The sequence below is a fragment of the Acipenser ruthenus genome, chromosome 15 (genome assembly GCF_902713425.1).
Source record: "Acipenser ruthenus chromosome 15, fAciRut3.2 maternal haplotype, whole genome shotgun sequence".
NCBI lineage: Eukaryota > Metazoa > Chordata > Actinopteri > Acipenseriformes > Acipenseridae > Acipenser > Acipenser ruthenus.
Window position 1 is genome coordinate 22,221,547 of NC_081203.1, and position 19,669 is coordinate 22,241,215.

Genomic DNA, 19,669 nt, shown 5'->3' on the forward strand with positions numbered 1-19,669 from the left:
ACTCTTGTTTGTTAGAACTGTTATGAGCTCGAGAGCGGATGTCAGTGAGCTACCAGTCTCTGGAGGACAAAGGCCAGCCCTGCAAGTGTCCACTTGCACTCACCAGGTGCCTGGCCAGTAGGATCCACTGTAACACGATGAGGATAAACAGTCCCTGCAGCTTTTGCCTCCTAAACCCGCGGGAGTGCTGGAGTCAGAGAAACTCCCTCTGGAATCCTCAGTGAAGATCGGCACAATCAACAAACCTGATACTCATCTGACGGGGGAAAGAAGCTCTTCTTCCTTGATTTTGCTTGGTGTGGAGGGGATATTACTTCTAGCTTATGGGGGTGAGGGCATTTAAAAAGGATTACTGCTTACTTTATCCGCTTGGAAGTTCTCCTCTTTTGACCGTATGATATTGCAAATACAGTGATGATAAGTCTTTAATTGACATCAAATGGATTTCACTTTTTTTTATTCCATAGTATAATCATAATTCAAATAAGATCTATGGTAAAGTGTACGCAGTGAAGCATAATGTACAAGACAACTTTCAACCTTCTCTGGGATCTTTTTTCAACTATACTAGTACACAAGTGATGATTATCTAGCAGTATGATGAAAGTTCAACCCATAATTTGAGTAACTTCGACAGAACAATCTTCAGCATTGTTTTGTGTTTCACTACCCTATGAGCCAGGGGATCATTGTGTGACCTTGGGCAAATCACATGACCTCCTGTATCACCCAGTAAAACTGTATACAAATCATTCCACAAAGCGGTGTTGTGTATATATGTATGTTTTTATTGTATTTTTTGTGTAATTATTATTCATACATATCCATAGGCAATAAATAGTTTATTTTAAATTACTTTAGAAAGATAACTGATACCATTACCATTTTTATAAACAAATACAGTAATCATGTTTACTGTCATGATCAATACACGTCTATTTACAAAAGCATAACATTACAATATGGAGTTAAAATACAAAATAAATCATTATACACTGCAACATAACCTTATAAACATGTTTATCCTGGAGAACAACAGAAGCAAGCTTTATATATCAATTACTTGAGATAAAAACACAATCGACATTGTTACAATCTTGACACATTCTTTACTTGCTTGAGGAGTTACAGATGATGGGCTGTTGTAAGGAACTGCCCTTATAGCTCCCTGCCAGTACATGTAGGTTCTACATTCAAAGAAATACCCCACAGTTTAAGATACAAACGAGGGCTACACAAGAAAGTGCATTTTCAAAATGATTCTACCATTTCAGACACAGTGTAAGAGTCAGGCTCAAAAGCCATGGAGAGTATGCGTTAGTTGCAAGCTCTTGTAGATCAGCCTCCTGAGCTCTGTGAGTAATTGTAAGTGCTGGGAATGCCAGGCAGACAGTACACAAGTTGTGTGATGGATGTCACCTTGATTGGTCAGTGCAGGACCCATCATTACAATGGGTTTATACGGTATGCGGGATGGTAACAGGAAGTTTTCTAGGCAGTGTGGATCTCATCTTTCTGTACTATCCTTTTTCCTCTTTTTCCTAGCAGCTTTAGTGTGCATACATTTGAAATGATATATAGATGGAAGGTTGTGAAAGAAAACTATTATTCTAAGGACAGGTGCTAAGCATTTAGTTATAAAGCCTGGCACATTTGAGTACATGTGTCCTGAAACAGCTTCAGTCAGTGCTTTAGTAAGAGAAATTACCCCTATTTAAAAAGGTCTATAATATTTGTTATGAATCTATATTTTATGTGTACGTTTAAATGTTTAAAAAAGTCACCACCATATGAGTATTTAAACTACAGAATCCTTTAGGAACCCTCTTTTAAAACATGTTAGCTGAAAATGAGTCTAAAATAGGATTTAAAACGTACCATTATGTTAACAAAATGTATGTAACCATAACCTTTGATATTCTGATTAACATTCAATAGGACTCTAAAATGTGGATTTGTTAAAAACTGTCAATGAAAAGGGAGAAGAAACCATTTTTCATGAGTTTCGGTAAAAGTATGATCACAGCAGAAAAATGCATATAATTGAGAAATTATATACCTCTTAATCCTAATAGTGCATCAACAGAACTTGAAGCTGTCCTAGTTTTTCTATGTAACTCTTCATCCATTCACCGGAGTCACTTAAAATATTTTTAGATTCTGTGTGCTGCACCTTCCCATCTGCTGGGGTTGATCTGACCTCCACAACTTCATCTCCTTCTAATCACAGTCCCAAAGAAACATTACAAGTCATTTATATAGGCCATTTTCATTATTTAAATACACAACTTTTGATTGGCTTATCAGTTATATAGTCCCGTCAAAATTTAGAACGGGGGGGGGGGGGTGGTCCCCACAAATAAGGACAAGGTGAAAGCGACGTCGAGTTATAAGATGTAGCAAGAGATACCGGAACTTCTAGTTGTTGCAACTATATATTTTTTTTCCCACACGTAGTGCATGCTTTGTCAGTTCAATTGTGTGCATTAGAAGAAAAACACATTTGTCTTTACTGAATATATTGTACTCAAAAGTAGATTTATAATAAACAATTGTATGAAATTATAACAAAAAGCAACTAATCAGTGTATTGCTCAAGTTATAGAAGTGGGTCAGTGCATATTTGTAACAGGTTTAAAAAGAAAATCATTAAAACCTGATATCTAAAACAAAACACAATTCTAATAATGTCTTCTACATAGTAAACAATTACAGATATGTAGATGTCCAATTTTCTCAACTCTTACTTCAGACCATTTCCTTCTTCCACAGATAATGTGATTAATTACAGCACGCAGGCACAACAATTTAATAGGAGAATGGCTACACCGAAGAGTTGAAAATTGAAAAGTGGCAAAAATGTAATTTAATGGTTCAGTGCTGTTTTTAGACCAGTTATTGGCAGCATACAGATTTGTGAAAAGGAAGTAGTTATTTTGTTATTCACCAGTTTATACAATTTCACTAGTTAACTATTCTGCAAGTGCCAAAAATGAGTGCATATCATTTGTTTGTCTTGCAGTGCAATGGTATTGAGGTTGTTTTACTTTGGTTACTATAGACTGGGTTTGATGATAAATGTTACTTTGGTACTTCTTACAGTATTAAACGTGTTGTCTAGTGTTCTGTATTGGAGACCACCTAGATTGTCTATTTCAGTTAGGTAGAACAGTCCGTATCCTACAACCTTGGAAGCTCACTGGCCTTTATAAAATGTAAACTCTCACTGTAACTTACATTACCTACTAGATCATTTCACTTGCCTTTGGCTGGGGACATTTAACTGTTGTCTCTATTAATTATCCAGCAGGTAACGCTCCTTGATTAGGATGGTATTCGTTGTGCCCATCAGTAAAGAGAAGCTTAAAAATATAGGTTTATAGTTCATAGTTCTGTTCATTTAAAAGCCCTGACCCCATGATTTTTAAAACAATTAACTTTGCTTGATTTAAAAAGACTGCTGTAATTTCTCAAAACAACTTGTAAACATAGCCCCTCTGGATAGCTTAGTTGAGGTTATGAGAAGCCAGTTTTGGCCTCAGAACTCACCATTCAAATTCAAATTCCCAGTGAATACAAGCGGCTCTTATAAACGGTGAGCTTGCTAACCCAGAAACTATCCAAAAATGTTGTACCGTAGCTTATGAACTTGATTTCTATTAAAAATAAACAAATAAATAAATGCAAACATACCGGTAATTAAAACAAACTTATGACTAATGGGGACATGGCATCCCAATGCATCTATCCTGTATACACCTCATTAGATAGACCTTCAACCTGTGATCCATTCTCCTTGGGTTTCTCAACTTCATCTGGGAAGTACGGGCGGACAGCGCTGTTCACACCCTCTTCCACGTCCTTAGGGAGAGCTTTCATCTTCTCATCAAACTCTGTGTTCACATCCTGCTTATGCTGTTAACAGAATGCCAGAACAGAGAATTAAGCTTAACTGTGTATTCAACTTTATGAGTTAACTTTACGGAACAACATTAAATGTAAAGCAAACAAAATCAAGGACATTATAAATAAGCAAGCCCTAAATTTTAGCCTCACAACAGCAGTAGAGATGAATACACAAGTCCATAGAAACTCAACATCTGCTTAGAAAAAAGAAAAGAAAAAGGAGGACCTTTGTTCTCTGTGACTGATATTTTGCAGTAATATCATGGAAGAGGTCTGGTTGAGCATGGCGCAAAAATGGAAATGGACTTCTAGGAGGGGAGTTGGCCTAGTGTTTAGGGGTAATGCATGTGAATTAGTGTACCACAGTCTGAGCATGAAACCTTGCCATTGCCAAGCAAGCATCTTAACAACTGCACAACAGGATTGATCCTTATGGGATTGTGTTTTTTCTTATCCCATTTTGTCTGGCCACATACAGCCACAGAATCCATAACTACACAGCATCACATGACACAAAGTCGTCCTGTTCACCAGGAGATCCTGCTCAGACCCAGCTGTTGTTGGTTCTCATTAAATTTAAAGTTCATTAAATTTTAAAGTTCACATTGCAAACTCTACTGGACACATTGCCTATACTGCATGGCAAATCTTTGAAGTTTAACGCTGCCCGGGTAGGGATTAGGTCAGCTGGGGAGTCCTTGCCTCACCGCACACTAGCGACCCCTGTGGCTGGCCGGGCGCCTGCAGGCTGGCCTGTATGCAATTCAGAACTGCATGGTCCTACAATGCTGTAAGTTCTGGATATGGCTGCACGGCGGGTTTGCAGAGTGAAAAAAAGTAGACGACTGATGGCACTCGGAGGACGCGAGTGCTCGCCTTCGTCTCTCCAGAGTTAGTTCGGGGGTTGCAGCGGTGAGCCAGGTTGAATAATAATTGGACATTCCAAAATTGGGAGAAAATTGGAAAATTAATAAAAATAATTCGTTAAAAAAAAAAACACACACACACACAATAGACCATTGGGTTTCACTACTTTGTGGTGCATACTGATGAAATGACCATATTGCTGAAATATTTACTACTGGTCTGCTGTGTTGAGTGAAGTTATTTTCCTGTGCCTACTACCATGCTGGGTGGTCCTACAAAGGTTAAACACCTCAATTTCCAAAGACACTTGAGTAATTGGTTGGTCTCTGATGACTATGTTTACCTTGTCCGTTTTCTCTTTGATCTCATCCAGAGTGGCAGCTTGTTTCTTCTCCAGTTTTTCCTGCTGGTCAACAATATGTTCTCTAACCTAAAAAAAAAAAAAAGCATAACAGCAGCTTTAAATCTATCTTAGCTATATCTACCTAAAGCAGGACCAGAGACAACACAGGACTTCCATAGAGTGGCAGACAGTGACTGATGATGGCTACTTAACTTCTTTTTCAGCAGAATGATATAGAGTTTGAAAACAGCACGTATGTGCCTCCAGAAATAGCAGAATAACACCCAACATTTTCTCAGAAGGAAGTGAAAGAATCAACTAGACACTACTTACTGCGGTTGTCATCTGAACAACTTCCTGGATAAAGGTGGTGTTGAGCTCCTTTTTTATCCTGCAATACAAATAACGTGAAGATTTCCGGTTTTAAAGGTGTTTCCAGTAAAAATGCTTCTCTACAAACGTGTGTGAAGGGCAAGCTAATATACCCAATTATCTTACTTGAGAAGAACGTGGGGCTTGTTTCTGTATTCTGTAAGTATGAAGTATTAGACAAGCATAAAAACAACTGCTATTGGCAAGGAAAAGCAGCAACATCGGTAACCTATGTGTGTGTTTGTGTTGTGAGAGGCATCACATAGCTGTCTTGGCCCCCATTTCTTATGCCAGTGCAAGGCCACACCATGTGTTCAGCTGCAATAGAAAATGAATGAATGAATGAATGTTTCTGCACCTCTCCAGAGTGGCTTTATCAGAACCAGCCTTCACCATTTCACTTATCTTCTCATTTCGCTTCACTTCAAGCTGCTTCTTCCTGGTTTTAGTTTCACTGCAGAGAAATGAAAGTATGTTTTCCAAAGGTAAAGACATATGTAACAAGCATAAAATACAATAATGTGACACGTATAATTTATTGGGAGCCTATTTGTACCAGGTAACAACAAATTAATGAAAATAATTTACCATATACATTCCAGAATTATAGTATGCAGATATTAATTTTAGACATTTCTAATAGGGGATGTACCTGTGGTTGAAACTAATGTTGAACCATGTCGAAGCGAGGGAATTTCTAATTAACATTTAGTTACAGAAGATGAAAAAACCCCTTCAAAAATCAGGATGCACATACATCCTATTACTATTTCATTTTGCTGTATTGTTATTCAATACTAATGCCACATAGGGGATAGCTGTAACACAATATACATATGTGACATCACAGCTAGAAGACCGTGTCGTGTGTCAAATCGGGGGAGAAGGTTTCAGAGGGGAAGCTCTGCCATTGGAGAATGTAAACAATCTGGGTGGGCACCTTTCTAATAAAGTCCAGTTCATTGAACTCTAAACAGCTGAGAAATGTCATAGATGGTCACCAAGGAATCACATGTTGCTGTATGTAAATAAGATGGGGTGTCCATTTACTTGAGACAAGCCTGTGTAGATGTTTGATTGTGGGCCACTGCAACTTTAAAATCCTGTTCATTTAATCCAATCGATTTTCAGGAAATGCTGGCGGGCTCACCAATCATCACAGGTAAAAGTAGTAGGTTAAAAAACAAAAAAGATTGAGCCTTTAGTCTTACATCATCCTAAGCAACACTGGCATCTGGTGGTTCCATCTTGAACATGCAGAATACATGTATTTTGTGGATAATGGTAATAGGTTATATTTTGTAACTATCATATTGCGCTTGTTTGCTTCAGAATGGAGTGTAATTCACATGTATGTGAATGTGCCTGCTCTAATATGTGTACAGTGGTAGCCTGTCCGACGAGGACTCACTAAGAACATTGAACAGATCACAGACTGATTCCACTTCTCAACAGATAGCAGACCCAATGCAGTTTAGCTGACCTAGCTTAGTTGGGGACCCAGGTTGTTAATAATAAAGATTGATCCAAATATATTGATAGATACATAAATATGTGTCTTCTGGTCTGCAGTCACAACTAAACTGAACTCTGATGGTGAATAGATATGGGTCAGATATGGGTTACAAGGAGTGTGAGGTAGAATATTTGAAAAACTAAATATTTTCTCAACAGACTCAATCAAATCACTCAGATAGGGCCACAGATGAATCATTTGCCATTTTATTTTTGCAAGCATGATTTAGTTATGCTGAAGGTCAAGTTGCCCTTCATAGGGAATACTGTGCCCTGAAAGCAGCTGGCAGAATGTTGCTAATTAGCTCATGTGAAGCGAGTGTACTTTTAGTAACAAGAAGCCTCAAGTGTGTCTTTCCCAATTCCTTAGTTCACTAGTTTTTGATTGAGAGCTTATTCCCTCATTCATTATTACCATCCACAGTAGTACTACAATAAATGAGTGATACAAATTCCTGACCTGTCAACTGATTCCTTCAGTGCTTTCAGCTCACTTGCATGTTTTTCTTTCGCTGTTTCCAGCAGCTTCACAGATTGCTGTCACAATAAAGAAAGGACACACTTTTAAAATAATGTAGAGAATGTACAGTAATAGATGTGGTTAGAAAATCAACAACAATTACAGTTATGCTTCATGACCCAAGGTAATATCCTTTAGCTACTTTAAATGTGCTACTAGAAATGTATAGATTCATTTATTTTGTACCGGATTGCATTGGGATGTGTGAAACAAAGTTTCTACGTTTAACCAGTTTTACCACTAGGTTTAGTCTCTGTACTCTGATTCTGCCTAAAACAGGATCCATGTGGTTTATAATTATCCTTCAACTAAATGTGGCTAAATGTGGCTTTTTTTGTGATTGTTTTTTGTGATTGTTTATTCCCCTAAAAGTTAGGCACCTCTGCACTGTGCTCTTCTTTCTTTTTCTTGATGAGATCGTACTGTTCCTCCCGCAGCTGTGTCAGCTCAGTCTTGAGTTTCTCCTTCACCTCTGCCACCTTGGGGTCTGGGGCAGGGGCAGAGTCTGGGGTGTCACTGCCAAAAAAATCAGAGACTAGCTGTCAAACCATTCTGAGGCAACAGGAAATGACTGAAGCATTGCCAACCAATCCTAGAGCATGTCATTAGCACAGCTTAAGATGGGAAGGTTAAGTTTGACAAAGAAACATGCAGGCAGGCTATTGGTAAAAAAAAAACATGCAGGGCAAATACTTCCTCTGAGTGAATGTTTTCATTTCTTATAAATGTCATCTTCAGGATGGCAATATTGATAGCAGGTTACCCTTTCTTCAAAGAACCTGCTTTCTTTTTGAGCTGGCTCTGAAGAGCTGCAAACATTTTGTTGTATTTCTTAACCAGGGCATCCCTTTTTTTCTGATACTTCTTCTCCAGGTCTTTTATCTGCTTCTCGTGTTTTTGTGAGATTTTCACAAAGTTTTTGTGCTGTTTTAGCTCCTCAATGGTTGCTGTAGTTGGCTCTATGAAAAGAAGACAAGTTGACTGACTACATGCACAAGAACCCATTCAAGAAGCCTCCAGTGAGACCAGTACTATTGTCTATTCTGGCTAAAATGATCTACCGTTTAGGTGGGATTCCTAAGAAGTACAGATAAAAAAAAAATAGTAATTTCAGGTAACCCATTTTATCGATAGTGTTGAGTATTTAAAACCAAATACTAATAAATGACATGGAGTGGGTTTTAAGGTTATATTCAAGGAATTTAAAGATTCCAATAACATAGCTAGAATCAATTTGATCTGCAATGTGAGAGCATTTCCTCTAGGGCTGACAAAAACTGGATAAAATTGCATGTCTCCATTAATAAAATCTAATTCTCGAGGAAATGTCTCTTGCAGTTTGTCAACAGCTACTTGATACCACAGCTAGGAATAAGTTAATACATCATTACAGCACCCACCCCAGATATATGATTCTGGTTATTCTGGTTATAACAGATAAGTAGTAAAAAGATTATTTTGTAATCTTAGTTGTATGGGATTCTAACATTTTCTAAAACTTATTGGAAAAGTATAACCCACCTCACTACCCCCTGAGTAATTTGCAATTTAAATCTAATATGCATGTATCAGCCAGAATTGACTTTGCGTTAAGGCTACAGTGCGAGTGGTTTACAGCTGTGGGTATGAAATACCTGGAGAAGGTTTAGCAGGCTCTTGGGGAGCTGCAGGGGTGGCTGCAGGGGTTTCTGCAGGGGTGGCTGCAGGGGTTTCTGCAGTGGTGGCTGCAGTGGTGGCTTCAGGGGGGACTGCAGTGGTGGCTTCAGGTGGGGCTGCAGTGGTGGCTTCAGGGGTGGCTGCAGGGGTGGCTTCAGGGGGGGCTGCAGGGGTGGCTTCAGGGGGGGCTGCAGTGATGGCTTCAGGGGGGGCTGCAGTGGTGGCTTCAGGGGGGGCTGCAGTGGTGGCTTCAGGGGTGGCTGCAGGGGTGGCTTCAGGGGGGGCTGCAGTGGTGGCTTCAGGGGGGGCTGCAGGGGTGGCTTCAGGGGGGGCTGCAGTGGCCACTTCAGGGGTGGCTGCAGTGGTGGCTTCAGGGGGGGCTGCAGGGGTGGCTTCAGGGGGGGCTGCAGTGGTGGCTTCAGGGGGGGCTGCAGTGGTGGCTTCAGGGGGGGCTGCAGTGGTGGCTTCAGGGGGGGCTGCAGTGGTGGCTTCAGGGGGGGCTGCAGTGGTGGCTTCAGCGGGGGCTGCAGTGGTGGCTTCAGGGGTGGCTGCAGGGGTGGCTTCAGGGGGGGCTGCAGTGGTGGCTTCAGGGGGGGCTGCAGTGGTGGCTTCAGGGGGGGCTGCAGTGGTGGCTTCAGGGGGGGCTGCAGTGGTGGCTTCAGGGGGGGCTGCAGTGGTGTCCTCAGGGGGGGCTGCAGTGGTGGCTTCAGGGGGGGCTGCAGTGGTGGCTTCAGGGAGGGCTGCAGTGGTGGCTTCAGGGGGGGCTGCAGTGGTGGCTTCAGGGGGGGCTGCAGTGGTGGCATCAGGGGGGGCTGCAGGGGCGGCTGCATGAGGGGCTGCACGAGGGGCTGGGATCGGAGTGGGAGTGGGGGCAGCAGCAACATCAGGAGCAGCAGAGGAATCAGCTGGCGGGTCAGGGACAGCTAAAATCATCCAAACAAAATAGCATCATTTATTCTGGAGTCACACAGCAGCATGGGATACAAAACAAAGAATTTAGTTTTATCAGCAATGGAAAGTATGTACAAAAAAATATGACAGTATGTTCATACAGTGCAGGTAGAGATGGTGATTATTTGGGATACATTTTAAAAGAAAGCTGATTTTTACCTAATTGATATTGTTTTAATGAAAACGACATTTATTGTTTTGACTAGAAAATGATAATCCAATGCTTATGGCTTTGCTGTCTTTTGTTTATTGTTAAATTATTTCTGTGCTTGTGATTCTCTTCTGCTTTGTAACCACTGTAATTCCCAGGGCAATGTCTAATACAGACAGAATATATGCGAACATCCCCCTTTGTACCAACTGCTGATTGGATAAGATAATGTGAAACATATTTCTGAAGGATTGCACTGGTGGTATCTGTTGTTACATACCCTCTAAACCAATAGCCCCCCACTGCTACCTATTGAATAGAAGCAACATACAGAAAAAAGAATTGATGGACAACTAATATGAGGTCTTTAACTGACCTGTGTCCAGTTTATTTCCTGGAGTACTTGGTGTCTCTGGAGGATTGCTGTTTGAGGTCTCAGCAGGTGGCTTCTGAACAGGAGCCTGGTAAAAAAAAGGATAGTTACCTGAGTGTCCTTTACTGTATACCAGTTAAGGCAGATTTGGAATAATATAAAATATTTTTAATTTATAAATATTTAAGGTGCATGATGCTGTTATTGCAGTAATCAAATGCTGCAGCCATTATGAACTAAGGAATAGTCCCACTTGGATCAGTTGTTTGGTTTTTAATTTTTTTGTTTGTTTGTTTGTTTGATTTAACAGCTCTGAAACATTTAAAGTAAACTAAGAAATAACCTCTACATCCATAAACTAGCTTGCTTTTCTTGAACTGCAGGGACATACTGTAATGTGCTTGTAACAGAACTTTCAAAAACACACACTTACCGGTTTAACTACTTTCTTATCTTCTTTAGTGGGATTTGATAGGAGGTCTGTGAAATCTAAAAATATGTATGCCTAGCATTTATAAAAGACATATTGCATAGGACGTCATACATGGTTAATAGGTAAACATTTGTGTGAAAGTACTCAAAATATTCTCAAACTTAGCCCTTCTTCTTAAATAAACACTAAAAATATGTTTTTCAGTAGACTGATAAGGGGACCAGTGTGCAGATTGGGAGTTTAAACTGTTATCCATTGTAAAAATAGCAAAGTTATTCAAACTTGAATTTTACAACAAAATATATTAAAATATTGACATTTCTTTCAGAAACAGTGTATGAACAAAATCGCATTTGCCCACATTATGGCCTGCATGCAAGCTGTACAGTTTGAATCTATTTAGGTTAGATCAGTTACCTGCAAAAGAGGCAGGAATGTAATCCTTCACCTCGATGTAGACAAACAGAGCTGGCAGGTCCAGTGGCATGTTACTCTCACTTCGCAGGCATATGTGGTGGAATCCTGAAATAGAGAAATCGAATTGGAAAGACAGTTTTCATTTAGGTAAACTAGGCAACTGTCAAATAAGGTCCCTGTGATCTTTGCTGGTAGAGGCAGGGCAGTGGTTTCCTCCCTACAAATGTTGCCTAGCTTACAGGCCATTGGAAGTGTGACAAGGTAGCAATGGCGAGCTACCAAGTGACAGAATACTCCACACTAGTGCTTGTTTGTCACATTTATGGTGGGTTTTAGACCTAAAACAAAAGAAAAAAAAAGCCCAGACGATTTCATGGAACTCAGGCATAACTGCCGCATCATAACCTTGACCTGCTTAGGAGCTGGATTTCATTAAACTAAAGATGCATGCAAATCAGAATAGTTGCACTAAACACAATAATGCAGACTACAGCTGGTAATGTAAGGAGAAAGTATCTCTGCCATTAAAAGGTGCCATGTTTTGTTTTTTTTTCTAATATAAAATCTTACAATAGAGCACAACCACAGCCAAAGCAGCACTTTTTTTTTCTCATGCTGAGATAGGATAGGATCAGTGCCACATGCAGCAGGTCTTTATTTCATTGTCACTTCCATTAGGTTAGTATTACCTGATCGCAGAGCATGGACAGGGATTATTCTGTGTCCAATGAACTTTCCATGTTCTTCATGAACACAAATACGCAAGTAGGCCATCTCCGGCATCAGAATCTGTTCACACAATCAATTGTTCGGATCAGTTATTGAATGTGGAAAAATGGGGAACAAAAGACTACATCTACTGGAGAACAGTATACATAATGAATGAATGATTTATTGAGATTAGACATTTCAATATACAGGGGCTGGACAAAAACTATTTAAACAAAATGTAGCGACACTGTCAATAGGATGTATTTTTGAACAGTCTCTATATGGAGGGTGTAGTTTTAGTTGTGTTGCTCCTTTTCTTTGGAACTCATTACCAACTTTCATTAGAGAATCCACAACAGCAGCCACATTTAAAAATACCCTTAAGGCACACTTATTCTCCGCTGTATTTTCTTAACTCTTTGACTCTACTGCAGCCTGCACTGTTTATTACAATATACTGTACTTTTATGATGATCGATTTTATCTTTATATTTACCTATTTTATTGTATTTTACATTATGTATTTATATACTTTTTTTTTTACTGATTGTGTTTTGTAATGTTGATTTGTGTTTGATTGTTTTGCTTTGTACAGCGCCTTGAGGCACCTAGGTATGAAAGGCGCTATAATAAATTAAAGTTATTATTATTATTACAGCAGAAATAGAACTAGTCACATTACCTCGATATGGCAGGCAGTGTCATTGCCAGCAACACAGTCAGCATGCAGGGATTACAGTATCTGCAGATATGAAGTCGCTACCTCAAATGGTTCCTGAGATACAAGGATTTCACTTTGTGGCGGCAGAATCTTTATAAATAACTGACACGAAGGGAACCTTAAAATGGCAACAGGCTCAATAAATAAACGCATAAAAAAAGAGAAGCCCGCACCTTCTCAAACACAAAGGGCTCTTCATTCCACACAGGGTTGATGGAGTTGTGTGCCGCAGACCACTTTGTCTTGTATTTGCGTTTCGGGTCACCGTGCAGACCTATCACCTCCACCTCAACTCCTGTCTTCGCATTTTTGTCAGACAGGAACTGGCCAGAATATATCTGGTGGGGGGTGGGGCACAAATGGAGCATTTAGAAATACAAGCGATCTATTAATCCTAAGCACTGACAGGCAGAAGACAGCACTGTCTGCTTTGATCTGAGTAAGCCCAACAGCTTTCTGATGCTAATTATAACCTCCTAATAATGCAGTTACATAGCAGCATAACTGATTCCAGGGAACAATAGTGGGTTATATCACTGCACTTATAAACAACAACAACACAAACAAAAAAAGTCTGCTTTCTAATGCGGAGCAATGACGGTTAAACTGTAAAAAAATCATTTTTTCGCCTGGTCCCACATGTGAGAAAATGTACCTGGGGTGAGATACTTGCCTTGATTGAGACAGTGTTTGCCACAATGAAGTCGATTCTGTCAGAAAAAGGGTCAAATGTCTTATCAGATCGACGCAAAAAATCATGTTTGAGGAGCCAGCCAGTTCTGCCGTTGTACTCGAACATGGCCATATTCAGCTGCATTGGAAAATCTGGTAAAGAAGGAAATCATGTTATTTCAAATCGTATTACTAGATATAAGGTGTTATACTTCTGATAATAGTGTAAAACCATAAAAAGACAAAAAGCTTTAAAATCACATTGAGAGCCTTTATTTCTTTAGCTACACTGACCTCTAGTGGCCTATTTCTATGTTCTGTTGCAATGACGAGCGATGCAGAACTTGTTTTGAAAACAGGGAGCTAGCCATCAGTATAGGATAATTTGTCAGACATGGGGCTGCAGTTGCACTTGGTCATTTTGTTTGTTTTGTACATGATGCTAAATGTCTACATAAGTTAAAAACGGGGACGGCTAGAGTATGATGTGCTTAAGATAATGTGCGTGTTTGAATAAAATACGCCTAAATAAAAATCTGATAGAGTGCAAGTGTGCTGCCTTTAAGTAAACATTAAAATACTGTGCTAGCTACTGTAGGATTCTACACGAACAAGTGTCAGTGACATTATGTCACAATAGAAACACAAAGTGCACATTTTAAATGTGCAATAGGTGACTACATCAACTTTTGCCATGCATTTCCCATGTAAAGACAGCCAGTGAGAATGAGAAGCACTGATCACCCATGGTCTGATAGTTGAGCGCCACCATCTGGCATCCAGCATTCCAGAACAGCTGAGGGTTGTAGTTGGAGGAGTCCATTCTGGTCCCTTTGGGGTAGATTCGACTCATCTGCCTCTTGTTATAACTAATTCATTACTTTGTATAGAAACTTTATAACATCAATCACAGGCTCTTTAAAATGACATTTTCATGTTATCTTGGTTGACAATGTATGGAGCCCGGGAAAAACCGTGGGGAAAAAATATATATCGTGCACACAAATTAATATATCTTGTGTGCACGAGATACACTTATATATTTTTTTTAAACATCTGCTGGATGTTAAGTGTTAAGTTTATAATGACTGTTGAATAGACTAAATGTGAGATGAACTTTTGTGAACTGGTGCATACACATTCATATATACTCAAAATCTATTTCATCATAAAAACTAAAAACTAGACCATTTGGCAGCAAAGTCTATTTAGTAGGCAGGAACGGCACAATGCATTTCAAAAGGATACTTCACGAAGCACACTGCAGACTTGGTAGCCAAATCTCCCCCTTTAGTCTCCACAAAAGAGGTGACTGCATAGCTGCGGTTCTTTTCTGAGGTTAAAGAAATAGTTGGAAAAAAAGATTAGCAGGCTCAATGAATGGTTTTATATCCCATACATTTACCGTAATGGAATACATTTTACACTGATGTTAGTCTGGGAAAATAACTTCTGACAATTATTGTTTTAAATACATTTTGGACTTCGGCTGCTTGAAACTTATGCTGCCGTTTAAAGTGTCATGGTTCTGAAGACCTGTTGGCTTTAGAGTGCATCTGCCATCAGCAAATTAGTGCTGTACTGGGAACCAAGCATCAATACAGTTTATGAACAATTTAAGCATAAATCAGCACCTTTAATCATAACTCACAACTACAAAGCTTCTGTGTCCCAGAATCAGATTTGTATTAATATATAGTTCCTTGGTGTATGTTTCCTACATTCTTCCATAGTTCGGACCTTGTACACCCAGTTTGCTTACATTTCCCATGACTTGATACTAACAATCTTGTGAGACAAATACAAATGTATCTGCTAACTTGACATCTTCAAGCTCAGTTACAGCTCAGCAGGCACAATATAAACAACAGCCTACAAGAATAACATGCAAAACATCAGGAAGAAACAAGTAGACTTACTTTTCGCATTCTCAAAAGAAATAAACTTGTTTGGCTGGATGTAGTTCACCAAAGAAGACATTGCCTCGACAGCTTTTACTTCTTGGCCTGCTGTACCCTGATGGGTAAAAGTAAACACTTCAAAACGTTAGCATCCATGATTGCTTTTGAAAGCTACTGTAGTATGTTGACAAAAAAGGTTAAAGTTTCTTTTTTTTTGTTACACTGTAGCATTCACTGATAGACAAGTATTATACAAAATAATGTACACTGAAACGTGCATAATAAGGCTGAGTAGAATTGTAAACCTAGCAGTGTTTGTTTTTTTAACAGCTGAAGACATGTTGGGAATAACATTGGAAAACAGAAATTGTAAAATCATTTTTAACAATTAATTGTACACATTTTTTGTGCGGGGCGAGGAGGCACAGGAAAACTATATTACTAAGAATCGGCGTAGAACATTTGCTTGGCTTTGTTTGATGGTGGAGCTGGATGATTTCCTTGTCACTTAAGAGCCTGCTTCCTGAGGGCCATCAGTCTATACTGCCTAGCATCCCAAGGAGGGTATGTGGCTGAGTAATTGCATCATTCTGCTCTTCCACAAATTTCTCCCTGTCTTCTGCTGATAAAACTTTAAATCTGCAAGCCATTATTGGCTTTTTTTGGTATTGACTGTGTTTTGTAGTGTTTATGTACTGGTGGTAGAGTTTGTTTTTAATAACTGTGGTAAGCAATTTTATCATCAACCTTATTCTAGATGGACAATCTTATTCTACACAGGTCTTGCGCCACCACCATGTATAATAACACTGTAAAAGTTTCTAAGGAAATGATTGTTCACCATGTATTAGAAGACAATGAGGTACAATTGTATGCACTGGAATCTGAAAGATTAAAATCACAATTGAAAAGAGGTTTGAGGAGTGTGTTGATTTGTGTTGCACTCTACAGCACCTCATCGGAGTTCTTCATCGTTTCCTCATCATGGTCATGGTCGTCGTGGTCGTCATCATGGTGATCGTGATAATCGTGATGATCATGGTGATCGTGATGATCGTGATGACCATGATGATTGTGATGACCGTGATGATCGTGATGATTGTGATGACCATGGTGATCGTGATGATTGTGATGACCATGATGATTGTGATGACCATGGTGATCGTGATGATTGTGATGACCATGATGATTGTGATGACCGTGATGATCGTGATGATTGTGATGACCGTGATGACCGTGATGAGCTGCCTCTGACAGAGAGAAGCAACAGTTACAGGGATATACAGAAAAAACACACCACTAGACAAGCCTGTTGTCTTACATTATATCAGAATCTCTTTGACTTTTGACTGATTAGGATTCCAAATCCATACATCCTGCAAAATACAGGACACTCTTCCACTTTTGATATAAAGGGACATCACAATGTAATGGGATTGCTACTATATATATATATATATATATACATTTTTCTACATCCACAGACTGGAAGCAGCACTTTTTTATTTAAAAAATCAAGAACCTTAAAAGGAAATGCAGGTTGAGTATCTTTTCTGTGAAACATACCATGGCCATGATGCGGGTTTGTGCTGCTGTTGAGTTCATCTGTACTGGCATGGTGTGCTGGGTGGGTGGTGTGTGGATGGGTGTGTGGATGGGCATGAGGATGGGCATGAGGATGGGCATGAGCATTCTTCTGAGGCTGATTTTTTTTGTTCTTGATCAGGATTTTCCCCATTAGTTCTGCAGGAGATGGTACGGGATGCCCTGGCTTCAGCTGTCGTATACAATTAAACACACACACACACACACACAACAAGAATGAAAAAGTCATCTGTTGTGAGAGCCTGTTTTTTATTGGTAAATAATTATTCTTTAAAACTGAGCTTTAACAATGTGAAACAAAAGAAACTTTGAAACATACAGTATTGACTTGTGAAAGGAAACCACATGACTAAAACTCATGACTGCATTCCATTAGTGCCTAATCATTTTACTCACCGGATAGTTTTCCAGTGGATCTGTGAGCAAGGCATCTCCAAATATTGTCCTGCAGTACTCTGCCATCTTTTCTTGCTGACTGGCACTAATGAAAGAAAATAGATACAAGAGAAAGAGAATATACAATGGTATGTTATTCTATCACTGGTATAGACTGGGGTTGGCTATATATTTTCTGTTTCCCAAATGATACATATAGTGGACTCTCAGTATTCTGAGCCAGTGGTACCAGATCCAGTTCAGATTGCTGATTTATTTAAAATATTGTTTGTAAATCTGTACTATAATAAAAATGTCTAGTCTTTGTCTTATGCATCTCATACTTTATCATGTAAAAGATTCCATAATAAACATGTGAATAAAAAATACAGAGACAGCTGTAAATGTTTTGAACATGTATTAAATAAATGTAAATGTAATACTGAAGTTTGGTTTCTGCTATCTTAAGACCAGCGAGATTCTACTTTGTCTAAAATTTTAAAACTCAAGAAACTTGTGTTGACATTCACAAGAGATGGTATGTTCCTCATGCCTGATTTGAAAAAAAAAAAACAACCTTCAATTAAATAATCTCACCAGTCAACATGGTTCTCAAAAGACAGGATCACTGGGTATTGAGAGGTTTTGAAAGCACACTCTGCGATGGCCTCAATAACATCCTGCCAGAAGTAAGAACAAATTATAAAAAATACAACAAAGTGAGCAACAGGAGATTCTTCAGGGTATATTTTACCAAAACAGAAACGGAGCAGGGAAGCCATTTTGAACCAGCAATTATGGTTTCAGTGTACAGCAGAGATAATGGTGTGAAGCTGTTAAAAACAACAATGTCTGAAACGGCTTTTCATGCTGTCTCAAAGAAGAAAGCACTTTACTCAGGCCTAGAGATTTTTGGAGTACTGTACTCCAAAAAAGGAAATTTTCTGTATCCATTTAGGGGAACTGTCATGGAAACACACACAAAAAACAAGTCATTATGGTTTTTATGCTGATAATTTTGAATTAAAGTAAGTAAATAAACCTCCATGACCTTCAAAGATCCCTGTCATTTAATTGCTGGATTGTATTAGTTTGCTGTACCAGCAATATTTATGAATTATTTCTTTATCTCTCCGAATCGATGATTGATGAGGTAATTGTTCCATTTGACTGCTTGGACAGACTGTCTCTACCTTGAACAGAATTTCCGTTGTCATGGTGAACCCGTGAGTGATGATTGGCTCATCCTCTGGTGGCTTTCCCTTCCAGCAGTCAAGCTCCAGGCAGCGGCACCCTGCAAGGAGGCACTGTCGGTACATCTCTGGGGAAGAGATTCCCGAAAACTGCCCCGCTGGAAACGGATCAAACACTAGATGTTAGCTTTGTGAAAAAAAACAAAATAAACTCTGTGGGACAGAAATCAAAGGCTATCAAGGTTATTTGTTTTTTTCACTAAGGCATTCGTATTAGTATCATATAACCCTTAAACATTGAAGCCTGTATTTTAATTGCTGCTACAGTAGATTATAAATGCATGAAGTCTGATTGATAGACTAGGTTCACAATGAGGCAGCAGTGTGGAGGAGTGGTTAGGGCTCTGCACTCTTGACCGGAGGGTCGTGGGTTCAATCCCAGGTGGGGGACATTGCTGCTGTACCCTTGAGCAAGGTGCTTTACCTAGATTGCTCCAATAAAAACCCAACTGTATAAATGGGTAATTGTATGTAAAAATAATGTGTTATCTTCTAAGAATTGTAAGTTGCCCTGGATAAGGGCGTCTGCTAAGAAATAAATAATAATAATCCCAAGGGTTTTGTGTCCCCTACCGTTTATTAGCTTCAGTGCCTGTTTTCACCTCCTGCCCAGTCACAGTTTATTTTCTAGTTTCTTAAATGTTTTCTTTGCTTTGATAATTATCTCAAGATACAGCACTACAGCCAGGCAGCTGGACGAACAACAGCCATCCGAACAGGCCGGCTTCCGGTCTGGTTACAGCACGATGGACCACATCCATGTGCTAAACCAACTGCTCAAGCGCTGCCGGGAGTACAAGACGCCCTTGGTGCTGGCCTTCGTAGACTACGAGAAGGCCTTCGACAGCGTGGAGACCAACGCCGTACTGCTCGCCCTCCACCAACAGGGCATCGCCGACGAGTACGTGGCCCTTCTGCAGGAGCTGA

The 19,669-nt window shown here is 39.6% G+C and overlaps 1 protein-coding gene across 1 annotated transcript in view; it reads right to left on the reverse strand.

The window, feature by feature from the left end:
* Positions 1–789: 789 nt before the first annotated feature.
* The window catches only part of LOC131697628 (1-phosphatidylinositol 4,5-bisphosphate phosphodiesterase beta-2-like), a 38,305-nt gene continuing 19,425 nt past the window's right edge, over positions 790–19,669 (reverse strand). The window contains exons 11-32 of the mRNA XM_058988001.1: positions 18,683–18,840; positions 18,087–18,169; positions 17,511–17,595; positions 17,076–17,286; positions 16,464–16,759; positions 15,528–15,624; positions 14,857–14,941; positions 14,353–14,477; positions 13,610–13,761; positions 13,110–13,274; positions 12,194–12,293; positions 11,505–11,609; positions 11,088–11,143; positions 10,658–10,742; positions 9,158–10,102; positions 8,287–8,482; positions 7,904–8,039; positions 7,464–7,540; positions 5,847–5,942; positions 5,450–5,507; positions 5,117–5,203; positions 790–3,915 (exon numbers count right to left, since the gene is read on the reverse strand). Of these exons, the coding sequence (XP_058843984.1) occupies positions 3,745–3,915; positions 5,117–5,203; positions 5,450–5,507; positions 5,847–5,942; positions 7,464–7,540; positions 7,904–8,039; positions 8,287–8,482; positions 9,158–10,102; positions 10,658–10,742; positions 11,088–11,143; positions 11,505–11,609; positions 12,194–12,293; positions 13,110–13,274; positions 13,610–13,761; positions 14,353–14,477; positions 14,857–14,941; positions 15,528–15,624; positions 16,464–16,759; positions 17,076–17,286; positions 17,511–17,595; positions 18,087–18,169; positions 18,683–18,840 (3,569 nt within the window). The 3' untranslated portion in view covers positions 790–3,744. The remainder of the gene's footprint in view (positions 3,916–5,116; positions 5,204–5,449; positions 5,508–5,846; positions 5,943–7,463; positions 7,541–7,903; positions 8,040–8,286; positions 8,483–9,157; positions 10,103–10,657; positions 10,743–11,087; positions 11,144–11,504; positions 11,610–12,193; positions 12,294–13,109; positions 13,275–13,609; positions 13,762–14,352; positions 14,478–14,856; positions 14,942–15,527; positions 15,625–16,463; positions 16,760–17,075; positions 17,287–17,510; positions 17,596–18,086; positions 18,170–18,682; positions 18,841–19,669) is intronic.